This window comes from Leptosomus discolor, chromosome 14 (genome assembly GCF_034619465.1).
Source record: "Leptosomus discolor isolate bLepDis1 chromosome 14, bLepDis1.hap2, whole genome shotgun sequence".
Taxonomy (NCBI): Eukaryota; Metazoa; Chordata; class Aves; order Leptosomiformes; family Leptosomidae; genus Leptosomus; species Leptosomus discolor.
Genome location: NC_141404.1, coordinates 1,090,100 through 1,102,403, shown reverse-complemented (window position 1 = coordinate 1,102,403; position 12,304 = coordinate 1,090,100). Strand labels below are relative to the sequence as shown.

At 49.1% G+C, this 12,304-nt stretch overlaps 1 protein-coding gene across 2 annotated transcripts in view; it reads left to right on the top strand.

Moving 5' to 3' along the window:
• Window positions 1-2,537: 2,537 nt before the first annotated feature.
• RBBP6 (RB binding protein 6, ubiquitin ligase) overlaps window positions 2,538-12,304 on the top strand; it is a 30,792-nt gene continuing 21,025 nt past the window's right edge. For both annotated transcript variants that reach the window (XM_086473235.1, XM_086473234.1), the window contains exons 1-2: window positions 2,538-2,740; window positions 10,320-10,419. In XM_086473235.1, coding sequence (XP_086329361.1) covers window positions 2,575-2,740; window positions 10,320-10,419 — 266 coding nt within the window. In that variant the 5' untranslated portion in view covers window positions 2,538-2,574. The remainder of the gene's footprint in view (window positions 2,741-10,319; window positions 10,420-12,304) is intronic.

Genomic DNA, 12,304 nt, shown 5'->3' with positions numbered 1-12,304 from the left:
ATCCTATGGCTGATAATTGGCAATATTTTGATGGAACTTCATGGTGTTTTCAATGGACAGGAAATAAACCAGCTGACCCAGTAGAAACTCAAAATTATAAGGGGATAAATCCCCAAGTAGAGTTTGGCAAAATAAGACAAGATTGGAATTGTACTCAGGTGTTTAACTGTTCCCACCTTGGGCTCCTACAAAATATCTCCCAAGTTTTTGACGTATTTACCATAGGCTGCCTGTGTAAGAATTTATCAACAGAAGCAGGCCTTGCTCCGGGTCCTGGTAACCCCATCCAGTGCAACCTCGTCACGATACCTTCCCCAGGATACACAGTATGGGTAGCGAGTGACGGCACGTGGACCAATCGGTTACCGGTTGCGGGGATGGTAAATCAAATCACTTTAGGGGTGTTAACTCTATGTCCACTGTGGAGAAAGAATCCTCTTACTCCAGTATATTGGGGAAAAGTGAAGAGAGATTCTGAGGATCAGTGGCAAGGACCTTCACCTTCCACCCAGGCAGCGTGGTTCCTCGAGGCGCTATTTGCTCCTGGAGTAATGGCTTTACAAAATGGATTGTTGTCGGACAATCTGACCTGGCAGATGGAATCTTTAGCAAATGCAACTAGTAGAGGACTCCTGACAGAAAACAAGCAAGTGCAGACCAATAGTGAAATGGCAATGCAAAACAGATTAGCTTTAGATTTATCACTGGCCAGGGAACACGGGTTATGTGGATACTTGAATCTTGACAAAGAGCATTGCTGTATACACATCCCCAATGTAACTGAGGATTTGACTAAGCAACTGGATAAGATAAAAGCAGTGGCACGCAGCTCGAGAGACCCAAGAGAAACGGCCAAAATCAGCTGGCTGAATCAAATTCTTCAAGGAATCACCAGATGGTCTCTAGCAGGATGATTAGCAAGTTTGGCGCAAAGTATTATAATTGTGATCATTATCATAGTGAGTACGCTGTTTGTGTGTTTGAACCGAGCTGTAATGAAAGCTTTGTTTAACAGTGAAATAATGATGATGTAAAATAATAGTAGCCCTGAAGATGACTGGTAGTGCAGCTACAGGGCTTCCAAAGTGGGGTGATACTGAGAGTGTTCGGACATTGCCTTCTGTAAGTATTTCCTAGCCATCCCTGTGTGCTTTTGTAGCTTTAAACACCACCCGGAGCACTGGTGGGACCGAGGGTGAAACTCTGTAGAACAACCCAGGAACTTCTCTTAAGGTAACGGCCGCAAGGACTCGCGCTAACGAAGCGGTCCAGGATGCACAGAGGCTCACAAAGCCTTTCTGCAAGGACAACAGCTCCAGCCGTGCCCTGTGAGGTGAGCTTTGCCTCCGAACGAGCAGGGGGTGCTCACCCGAACGACCACCGAGGACCACCCGAGCCCCCCGCGCCCGCCAAGCGCCGCTCTGCGACGCCAGCGCTATGCAAATGTGGAGGAAAGGCGGAGTTGAGGGGGCGAATAACGACGTAGGTGCCACGAAAGCAAAGCTCTGCAAACCCTGGCACGTCCCCGCGCGGAGGGTTCTGCTGAACTTCCCACTCGCTCTGGGAACTTTCCCCGAGGGTCCGATCCTGCGCCCGAGCGCCTAAAGCCGTGTCTGCTGCTGAACGCGGCCTCGGTTCTGCCTTTCGGGAGCTCGGGTGAAACGACGACCACAGACCCCGGGCAGTCAGGGACACCGGCGGCCCGGGGGGGGTGACAGGCCCTCAGGGGGTGATGGGCTGGGGCGCAGCGGGGACATCAGCGGCCCGGGGGTGACAGGCCCTCGGGGAGTGACAGGCCCTCGGGGGGTGACAGGCCCTCGGGGGGTGACAGGCCGGGGCGCAGCGGGGACACCGGCGGCCCGCGGGTGACGGGCCCTCAGCTGACGGTCGGTGACGCGTCCCGGTACCCGTCGCTCCCCCATAGGGGGCGCTCGACGTTAGGACGGGGAGGGCGGCGCCGCCGCGCCCACGTGACGCGGGGCCTTTTGTCATACTGCGCTGGGTCACGTGAGGCACGGGGGCGTGGGCGCGGCGTGCCGTTGCGCCTGCGCAGTGAGGCGCTCGCGGTGGCCCGTGCGGTTGGCGGCCGGGAAACCCCTCGGCGGCAGGCTGAGGCAGGGGCGCCCGAGTCGCCATAGCGAGCGGCCGGGCCTGGGAGCGCGGCGGGTGGGAGAGCGAGCGGAGGCCGAGGCGGGGGCCGCGGGGGGCCTCTCCCCATCGTCCTCTCGGGCTGCGAGGAGGAGCCGGGCGAGCGCCGCCGCGGCCCAACTCGATCGCTGAGGGCCGCGGGCCGGAGTCGTTGCGGGGGCGGGGGCCGGGGCCTCGCAGCGCCGCCGCGATGGAGTCCTGAGGCCTTCGCCAGCCCAGTCTGCCTGAGGCCGCGGGGCCTGGCCATGGCGGAGCGCCGCGGCCTCTGAGCGCCGCCGGCCCTTTCGAGCTCAGCCCGCGCCGCTTGCCTCGGCCCCTCGGCGGGCCCTTCCCCGCGGCGCCGCGGGCCCTAACCCGGCGCGGAGGACGCGACGCCGCCTGCCGCGGTAGGCCCCGGCGCGGAGCGGGTACCGCCTGACCCCGACCATGTCGTGCGTCCATTACAAGTTCTCCTCCAAGCTGAACTATGATACGGTCACCTTCGACGGCCTCCACATCTCCCTGTGCGACCTCAAGCGCCAGATCATGGGCCGCGAGAAGCTGAAGGCGGCCGACTGCGACCTGCAGATCACCAACGCCCAGACCAAAGAAGGTGCGTGGGGGCGGCGGGCGCGGGGCCTCGGGGACCGCCCGCCCGGCTGGCGGCGGCGCACGCCGTGCCCGCCGCGGCCTGCTCTTTGTGGCTGTCCCCGCGTAGCGTGAGTCAGCCCAGGGTCCGTCCCGTCGCCGTGCGGGGGGACCGGGAGGGCAGGCGGCGCCGGGGAGGAGGCGGGCAGGGAAGCGAGAGGGCGCTTCGGTCGCGGTCGGTAGCTGTGGCTTGTGTTGGGGGCCTCACAAAGCTGTTCCTCTGTTGTGATAGCTGCCTTCGGGTCTGTGCGTTAGGCGCGGAGCTGGGTGTAGAAGAGCGTGTGGTTGGTGTGTGACATACAGTGCTTACAAAAGTTTTGGTTTCCTGGAATTCTTCTAGGTAGAATGATAAGGAAATGTGGGAGGATATCTTACAACGGCAAACTTGCCAGATTTCTTTGAAATCTGGCGGAGGGAGCTGAAAGTGGTAGAAATAGAACAGATGGCTAATTTGAAGAACGTGGCTTTTGTGACTTAATTCTGTCTTAGGGCTTCTTTTGCCCCGCGTCGTTGGAAAACTGGTGGTGTGCCCATTGCAGAAATTGCTCACTAGCAACATTGTGCATCAGGAGCGTGTCTGTGAGTTGTAATCTGGGCAGACCCTTTGAAGCTGTCTTGCACACGAGTGTGCTCTGTATCGAAATTTTATACGTGGAATTTCTTGTTAATGTAACTTCTTTTGTACACCAGTGACAATGTCATTCAGATGCTATTGAGCATCACTTCAGCTTTCGTTTCTAACGGGTTTTTTTTTCCTGATGCTACGTGTTAACCATATTGGGGCAATCCTGAAGGTTTATGGCGGAACATTGATGGTGACTGCACATCAGAAGCGTTCTTAGAGAAGTCATAAATTCTTTTAGTTCTGATAAATGGTGCTCGATCCTCAGAGATGATAACGGTTTTGTATTACTTAGTATAATATTTCAGTTTGGTAATCTGCCCTCTGTGGTAAATTTGACTGTGATTAAAGACTTCGGGATGTGACTTTTCAGAAATAGAAAGCATTGTTTTCTCTTCAAACATTAATTTCTTTTTTTTTTTTTTTTTTGTTCTGTGACACTCTTGCAACAGTCTTTTCTTTAAAATGAGCACTAGTGGTTTTTTCTCTTCCTATTTCGTATATTAAAACAAACAGAATGGTACATACGCTGCGGTAACTCACTTCAGCTCTGGCCTTTGAAGTGGTGGGACCTAAAGCTTGGTGTTTATCTACAGGTATTTAAACTATTTTCAGGAGAATGTCTGTGAAGAGGCTCAACAGCACAACGTTGGGGCTCTTGGGGATGCCATTGCATTGCGTGACGTATGTAGCTAGAGATAGATTTCAGAAGTCTTGAATTTTTCTAGTAGCGCTGAATAAAATTATCAACAGCTTTGGAGAAATGTTTAATTTGCTTGAAGGGCTTTGCTGCAAAAGGGTCTCTGAGTTTAGTCTTGAGTTGCCAGTGTGCTTTCGGCTTCACAAATGCCGTCAGGGTGAATGGGCACCTGGCTGATGTCACTCCTGTGATGGCTGGGTCTGTTCAAAGCAGCCTTAAAACCAGAATGTTGGATGGTCACAAATGGTGATGGAGCCCGATTGTTATCACCAGAAGAAAAAATGTTTTGAAATAGGCCGAACACATGGGTACTGTTGTAGCAGGTGAGGAACAGAAAGCAAAGACTTTAGAAGAAAAAATGATGCTCATAAATCTGTTGTCCCATAAAGTGTTACTCTGATGCACGTAACGAGTTTTACCAAGCGCGGTGCTTTGTTTTCCCCCAGTCAGAATGCAGTGAAGCGTTCGGTTTGCTTGATGACGTTACCTGTGGGGCTGCTAAAGGTGGAGTGAAAAAGGAGCATCTTTCACACTTTAAGGAGCATCGCTCTTGTTTAACGGGTGCAGGAACCTCCTCTAGGCAGGTCGTATTGCACTTTGACCTTTGTAAAATAGGTACAAAATTTTAAATTGCATATTGATGACACAGACGCTTGTGGAAGTTTTCATAAGGGTGTTTTCCGCGTGAAAACACAAAAATCCCTCAGTGGTTTTGAGAGCAAAGCTAGAGAATAGATTTTGGTGTAATATGTACCACAAGTTTTTGGTTTATGTGCATAACTGTGAATTTCAGTTTTTATTAATCAGCTGTAGATGCTTAAACTCACCTTCAGAAGATAAAGGAAAAAACTAGAGCAGGATATTCTGCCTAAATGGAATGTCTGGAATTCTTACGTGTGGACATAAGTACTGGGTGGTTGTAACTTTGTGCAGGAACCCCGATTACATGTTAAAATGGTCTTGGAAAGAGCGAAGTGTCCCGTGCGTGAAGGTAGCCTGCTTGTTCAGGTTTTTCCAAGTGCTCTAACCTTCTGCAGCTCAGTAACTGCCACTTTTCATGATGGAAATCTAGTAATAGAAGCAATGCTAATCTAAGCGGAAACTAAACAGGATTTTAAATATCAGCGGGAAAAAATTATGGACTCTGTTCGAGATGCTGGGAAAGCAAAATGGATGGTTGGGACCTGCTTTAAAAGGGGAGGGGTGTGTCCTCTTCCATGCTTCCTCTAGAGGCATGCTCTAGAAAGGCAGGATTCCCTTCAAAAAGCCGGTGCTCAAGAATGATTTAAACTTGCCTCCTTTCAATTTCGTCTGAATTTCTTGAGCTGTCTTTTCTGTCAGATGTTTTCGCAATATTGTGGAAGCACTGCAGACTCCTGAACTGAGATTTCTGGAGCACTCTTTCCTGCCCTGTGACATTCCCACTCGCAATACTTGGAGAATGTGCTGTTTGACTTACCAGGAAAAATAGAAAAAAACCCCACCCAACCAACCAAACAGAAAACCCCAAAATGGGACTCTGGACTGGTCCTAGATGACTAGTTTTAAGGCAGAGTAGTGCTCTTGTAAGACTGTCCCTTGAACTCAGGAGGTACTTGGGTTCAGTGTGGCAGCACGCACTTGCCGCGATGCAGTGCCTTCAAAACAAACTCAACACAACTCTGAATGAAATCCTCTGGCCTCGCGGCTGACGTCTGTCTGCCGACTGGAATGTCATCAACACTGTGCAAATGTCACGTTTTAGAGGAGACGTTGAAGAGCTGTTAAACCTCGCCCTTCGCTGGGCCATTTCGTGTTGCGATGCTGGTTGGGGGATTACTTTGGTTACACCTCGGGGTGCGGTTAGTTCTTGGGCTGCCGTGCAGGGCTGTTCTGTTGAGCTTTCGGAAGGGATGGGGAGTTCCCTGTCTCCGTGGTTGAGTCGAGGGTAGGTCACGTACCCATTCAGAAAACGTTCTGTCACGGTGAAGCTCCTCATGCGCTGCCTGTCGGGGAGTCAGCTGCTCGGGCTGTGCCACCAGCAGGTTTGGGCCCTCTCGGGGCTGTGCTGCCGGCTCCGTGAATGTCCCTCGGGGCGATGCTTGGGGCGGGCTCTGTTGGGTTTGTCACCACGTTGTCTCCAGCATGGCTTTTGCTTGCCCAGACACACGCTGAAATGGCAAGCGGTGCCAGTAAGATGTTGAGGCATCAGGTGGGGTGTGTAATCAGATTAATGATTGAAAGTGTGTTAGCTTTTATTGACTCATCCTTTCAAAACAAGGTAGGTGCTCCTTTGGAGCACAGTGCTGTATAATAATAGTGCAAATGGAAGTTCCATGACCTGTTTGGCCTACTGAACTACGTAATTTGAGAAAATATGATATACCAGTTGTAGGTGAGATCATTGATGCCTGTTTTGGTGGAAGCTGAAAATCCAGAGTCCTTAATCGGGATGTTTCGAGGCAGTGCTTCCAGTGCCAGCTACAGAGATGGTTGGTTTGTCACAAGTGCACAAGTGGTGTTGATTAGAACAGGGTTGAAATAATCACCTAATGAGAGAGCATATTGTTACGCGCTAGGGAGAAGATGTGTTTTTGGGAGTTACTTTGTTTTTTGGTAGAGACAGTCTGGCAGTTAGGAGTCATGTTCATCTCTTGCGCTGTAAGTCCTTCCCCCAGCAGCGGGTTACCAAGGCATCTCGGCCTAATAAAGGCTTTTCTGGGTAGCTTCACATCTGGGCTGGACTTCCAATGACTTCTGTTCTGATGAGCTTCTGTGTTGCATCTGGGTGGAAATACTTCTTGGGTAGTGCTCAGAGGGATGCTCTCGCAGCCCTGTCCGACTCAAAATGGTGGATTAAAGCAGGCCATCAAATAAAGTAGGAGCTTTTTTCAGTAACTTCTGTATAGCATACATATGACACACAAGTTACTAAAACTAGCAGATTTCCAGAAGTACAGGTGCATTTAAAAGTGGGATTTTTAAATTGTGCATTAGATGTAAAGCAGTAGGAACTTCAGAGCATAATTTGAGCTGTTTGTACATTTTTGCAGGAAGAAGGTCATGGACGCTAATGCAATTGTTGACTTCGGGTTTCTGAGTCAGTATGAGGCAGCAGGCAGAGTGGCTGTTGTTTGCCTGCCCGCCTTCATCCGTTCCCTGGAATACTTCCTTCCCTTCACTCATTCAACCATACTATTGTCTTGTAGAATAGATGGCAAGTTTTAGACTGTTGTGCCTCTTCTGCTCTTGACTTTAATGTGATGTTCAAATCTTTTGCTTTTGGAAGCTTTCTGAGTTAATGGAATCCTTATTTTTAATCGCAGGTCAGGTTGGCAAAAGCCCAGCAGCCACGTGCTGGCCATCGCTGGCAGTAAAACAAGTTCTGTGCTGTAAGGGAGCGGGAATGGACACCGTTGTTACCTCAGGCTTTGTTGGGCTTTGCTGTGGGAGCTCTGCTTGGACACGGGTGACTAGTAGCCGTGTTGAGCGCGATGTCACTGCTCCCTCTGCAGCTGGGGAGCCCTGCGGTGCTTTGCAGGTCCTGGCGGTTGCAGAGTCTCTGCTGGGGATGTTGCTGCCCGCTGGGAGCAGGTTCCTGCTGGGAGATGCCAGTTTAGTCTGAGAGCTGTTAGACTGAGCTGGCATCCGTGAAATTCAAATTGATCAAACAAAAATTTCCAGGGGCTTCAGGAGGAGTACTGCAGCTTTAATCCTTTCTTATTTTAAAAAAAAAGAAAACAGAACTTTTTAGTTTTACATTGTTTCACTTCAACTTTAATAAAATTTCATCACCAAAATGAATTCAATTAATTGAGGCAAAGGAAAAATGAAGACACTAAAGGCAACTGATACCAGGTCCCTTCACAGAGCGAACTTAGCAATGTGCTCTGCTGTATGTAGACACTCTTGCACAAGTTCTCTGGCACGGTGACCAAGCTGGTGGGACACTTCAGTACCAAATACAAATACGGGCTGTGATAAGCGTCCTATACAGATAAAGCCTTTACTTCACCAAGCTGTCGTCGCTCTTCTGTTGATCCATTTAAATGTGTAGTGATCGACTTTTAAGGTGAATTCATTTCGGCATCAGCCTGTGATTAGGTGGCTGGAGCTCCCTTCACCGTGCACTTAGCAAGTGGACTGAAAAGAGGCCTGTAACACCTCTGTATGTGTACACGCAAGGGTAGGCTGTTCGGGAGGCAGGTGTCCGTGCTTCTAACAGTCAGTGAATTGTCACAAAATACGGAAAGAGGATTTATTCCTCTTCTTGCGTCATGGGCCTGTTGTCCCTGTTCAGATTGACCTCGGCAGGCCCGTATCATTGCTGTCCTCACACGGGCAGTCTCTTTCTAGGCAGGTGCTGCCGCTTGTGATCTCCTGCAGAACTACCAGAGTCCTCAGTTCGGCACAGGCGCAGCGAACTCCTGCCTTTTTGTGGAGCTGCTGTTGCTTATCCTGCAGCTCTGACATCTCAGCCCGGGGCTCTGTGGCCTGGAGCAGAAAGCACATTGTGCGACTCGCACAGCAGGCAGAAACAGCTGCTGTGGGCTGCTGGAACTGCAGCTGCGTGATCTCCCCGGTGCTTGCCTGGGCCTCAGTGCTGCTGGAGCTCCTTCTCCGCCAAAAGGTTCCAGTGCCAGCCTCCCTTGGCAGGTGCCTGTCTAAGGGCTAGATTGGCCTTTTGAGAAGAGCTCTAGGAGTTGGTTTCAGGATATGCGACTGCTGTAAAAGATTCTGTTGTGTCAGTAGTAGTCCTTTCTCCTACAGTTTGAAGCTATTCTGAAGTCCAGAGGAAGCTTCCTTGCTCCCCCCTAGGAGGGAAGGTCAGGAATTCCTTTCAGCGAAGTGATTTCTTAGTTTTCTGAAGCAGTCCGTCATTTGGAAATAGCAATAATATTTTCCTGACACTGTTGAAATGATGTCTTCTGGTAGGCAGGTTTTGGTCTAAAGGAGGTTCCTGCCTGTAGGAATAATATACTAAAAAACGGAGCATAAATTGTGAAATATTTGTTTTGTGTGTGATCACGGAGCCAAACCAGCCTGACAGAGCTTGACTAGATATACAGCATCTTTGGGTTTCAGACCGTCATTCTGATTCAGTCTGCAAAGGCAAGGGCTCTTAATATGTAAAACTGTGGGCAGATTACAGGGAATGGCTGCTGATAGTGCTTAAAAAATATTCAGTCGTGTCCAGCTTGTCTAAGTACAGTATAAAAACCATTTTCAGGGCAAGATCTTTATATTTTAAGCTTGGTCAAAGTGTCCCACGTAGTGGGGGGTGTGTGGGTGTGTGGGTGTGTGTGTTGGGGCCTTACATAAAAGGTCAGAAGGCTTTCCTCTTCAGAAGGCTGACATGGTGTAAGCCAAGGCAAAGCATGGACAGCTTCAGACACACACAGTTTTTGAAAGGCTTCTCAAGGCTATTTTCATAAGTAATTTTGTTTGAGACTCTGCTCTGCAAAAAGTGAATCAAAAGAATTCACATCCCTGTGGTTAATTCAAACTAGATGATTAGCTTAAGGGAGGAGATACCGCTTCAGTTGGAGCTAATTCTGCCTGCTTGTGAAAGCAAGCTCAGAAAAAACCTCACGTTTCTGTGATCCAAATTCTAGCACTGCCAGTTTTGTTTCCATTTAACTGTGGAGCACTGAGCAGCTGAGAAGAGTGGTTGTTGAGGGGTGAGCTCCAAGAAAGGGAGATGGTGGGCTCTCTCCTGTGCTCTGCCAGCCCTGGGCACGAGCAGCAGAGGTGAAGATGTTCAGGAACCAGCGATGGAAGCATGGCGTGGGGTCTTGGTGCTTTAGCTGCGTGTTCCAGGGCTAGTCAGACTTCAACATCTGGTTTATGCAGCTGAGACTTTGATGTGGTTTGTTTTTCTCCAAAGATCTCTTGGTTTTGTAGCCTAATAGAAGCAGAAGCAACTTAAGCTACATCAGAAAAGAACTTCATGCATTAGCAGATTCTCCTTTAGTGACCTGTGAGACCATTTTGCTGTTGGCATTCAAACGATTTTAAAAAACTAAAAGATTTTGCTGCTTGTGTTTTGATTATCAAACCTGAAGATTTCTTGAGATGTACTGTTAGTGTGTTGAGATGATAAAAGCGCGATGTTACGTAGAAGATTTTGCTCTTCTATCTGTAAAGGGATTCTCTGAAGCGCTATGTAATTAGATATTAATGTTGTGGGGGTTTTTTTACAAATTGACTAATGTTTTTTTTCTGTATTTCTGTTGTTTTCAGAATACACAGATGATAATGCCCTGATTCCCAAGAACTCGTCTGTGATCGTTAGAAGAATCCCTATTGGAGGAGTTAAAGCTACCAGCAAAACATATGTTATGTGAGTATCCATAGAGCATTGTATTCTCTGTGAGGGGTTTCTGTGGGTGAACTTCTTAATGGATATTAGTTTGCAGAGGCATTCAGGTTGTGTCTGTCTTGTTAAAGCTGCTTTGGTTTTTTGTTGTAGTGGGGTAGATTTTAATGTATCTGTGCCAACGACTTAGCCTTGTAGGCGTGCTGGGACGTGGGGTTCAAACTCCAACAATGGTAACTTTTAAGGTGTTTCTGTGGAGTTTGTTCTTGGGGTTCATTTTTCTGAGACCCAAGTTGTAGATCCTGTTTCCTCTGTGTGGGGAGATTCCTTATTATATGTGTTTGCTTGTAAGACATATATGCATTGCAGTGTAAACTTGTGATTTCTTCCCGTGTCAGAAGAGTCTGATTCTCAGTGTTTGACTGTTTCTTGCATTTGGGGGTGGGTGGGATGTGGCAGGTATTCTCATGCCCCAAACCTGGTTTTGTTTTGCATGCTAGCTGCAGAGGCAAGGCCAAGGGTTGCCAGCTGGCAAACCATGCAAACAAGAGGTCCCATTCATAAGCGATTCCTGTTCGGTTCCTAAAGACAGTATCCGTTTCAAGCAAGGCGAAAAGAACAATATACTAAAGCATGTTGCCTTTTGTGTGAGTTCGATGAAGGAATGGTTAATCCTTTCCACACCGGAAACCGAGTAAGCAGTTGAGCACGTTATCAGATGTTACTAGTTAGCTAAGACTGGTTTTACCCGAAGCTGATACCTGTGCTACAGGTTTTAATTCTGTATTCCTAAGATTTGTGGAGGACAGAATCGGATGTATTGACTAAAATGATGGATGTTCAGATGCAATCCCGAGTACCAGGATTGTTGCTGTCGCTTGTGTATTCATACTGTCCAGTTCTAGATCAGCTACGTTAGTGTTGTTTGACTGGCTGTAGTTTCCACCCTTCTCAAAGAGGCCTCTCCACTGCTGTTAGTAGATATTATTAGCATGTGGTTTGGCCATGTCTTCCTCACGGTGGTTCTCGATAAATGAAGGATACTGGTGAGTTAGTGTGTCTCAAACAAACGTACAGCAGCATCCTGGTACCCACGAAGCATTTGCAAGCAAAACCCCCTGAAATTATGTGGCTCTGTCCATAAACTTTGGACATGTTACTGCAGTAGTTGTTTGCAGGCACTGCCTAGTAGCTCTGCACGCCACAGTGTTGTGGTTATAAACGTGGCCTTGTGCTTAGTGCTGGCTTGTCAGTGCCTCCTCCGTGTCTGGTGGGATGGCACCTCTCCTAGTGTGTAACGCTGCCCTAAAAGGAGAGGGGTAGGTGCTGCTGGCATCAAAAGTGAGGTCGGTGCCTTCGGTGGGGATAAGGGCAGACTGGCCCTGCTGTTCTGGTGCCGAAGACGAACCAGGCACGGTCGCTTTCTGCTCCTTCAGCGGGAGGCGCTGCAGAAGCAGCTGGTAGAGTGGGTGGTGTTTGGGAGCGCTGGATGTGTGCTGGGATGGTGGAGGGGCTTCAGAAACGCCTTACTCGCCTTGTAGCCTGTTCTTCCAAGGTAAATGGGGGAAGAAACCACTGTGTGGTAATCTAAAGTATTTCCCTGTACTTCCTCGTCATCAGGAGGTACGTGGCTGTAATGGCAAGCCGGGTGGTGTCCTAGCAGGGGCAGGAAGCGCGAGCCTTTCTGGTTGTACCTAAATTCCACAGCAGCCTTGGAATTGCCTCTGCTCACAGGACATGTTGGATGATGTATGCGTTGTCTGTTAACTCTATCAGCGGTTGCATGTCTGATTCGTGATGAGTAGCACGCAGATACAGATCAATGAGTATGTGGAATCTCAGCAAATCTCAGCATTTTCAAATGTAATAAATATTGCTAAAATATCGTAGCATTTTCAAGATTATCTTA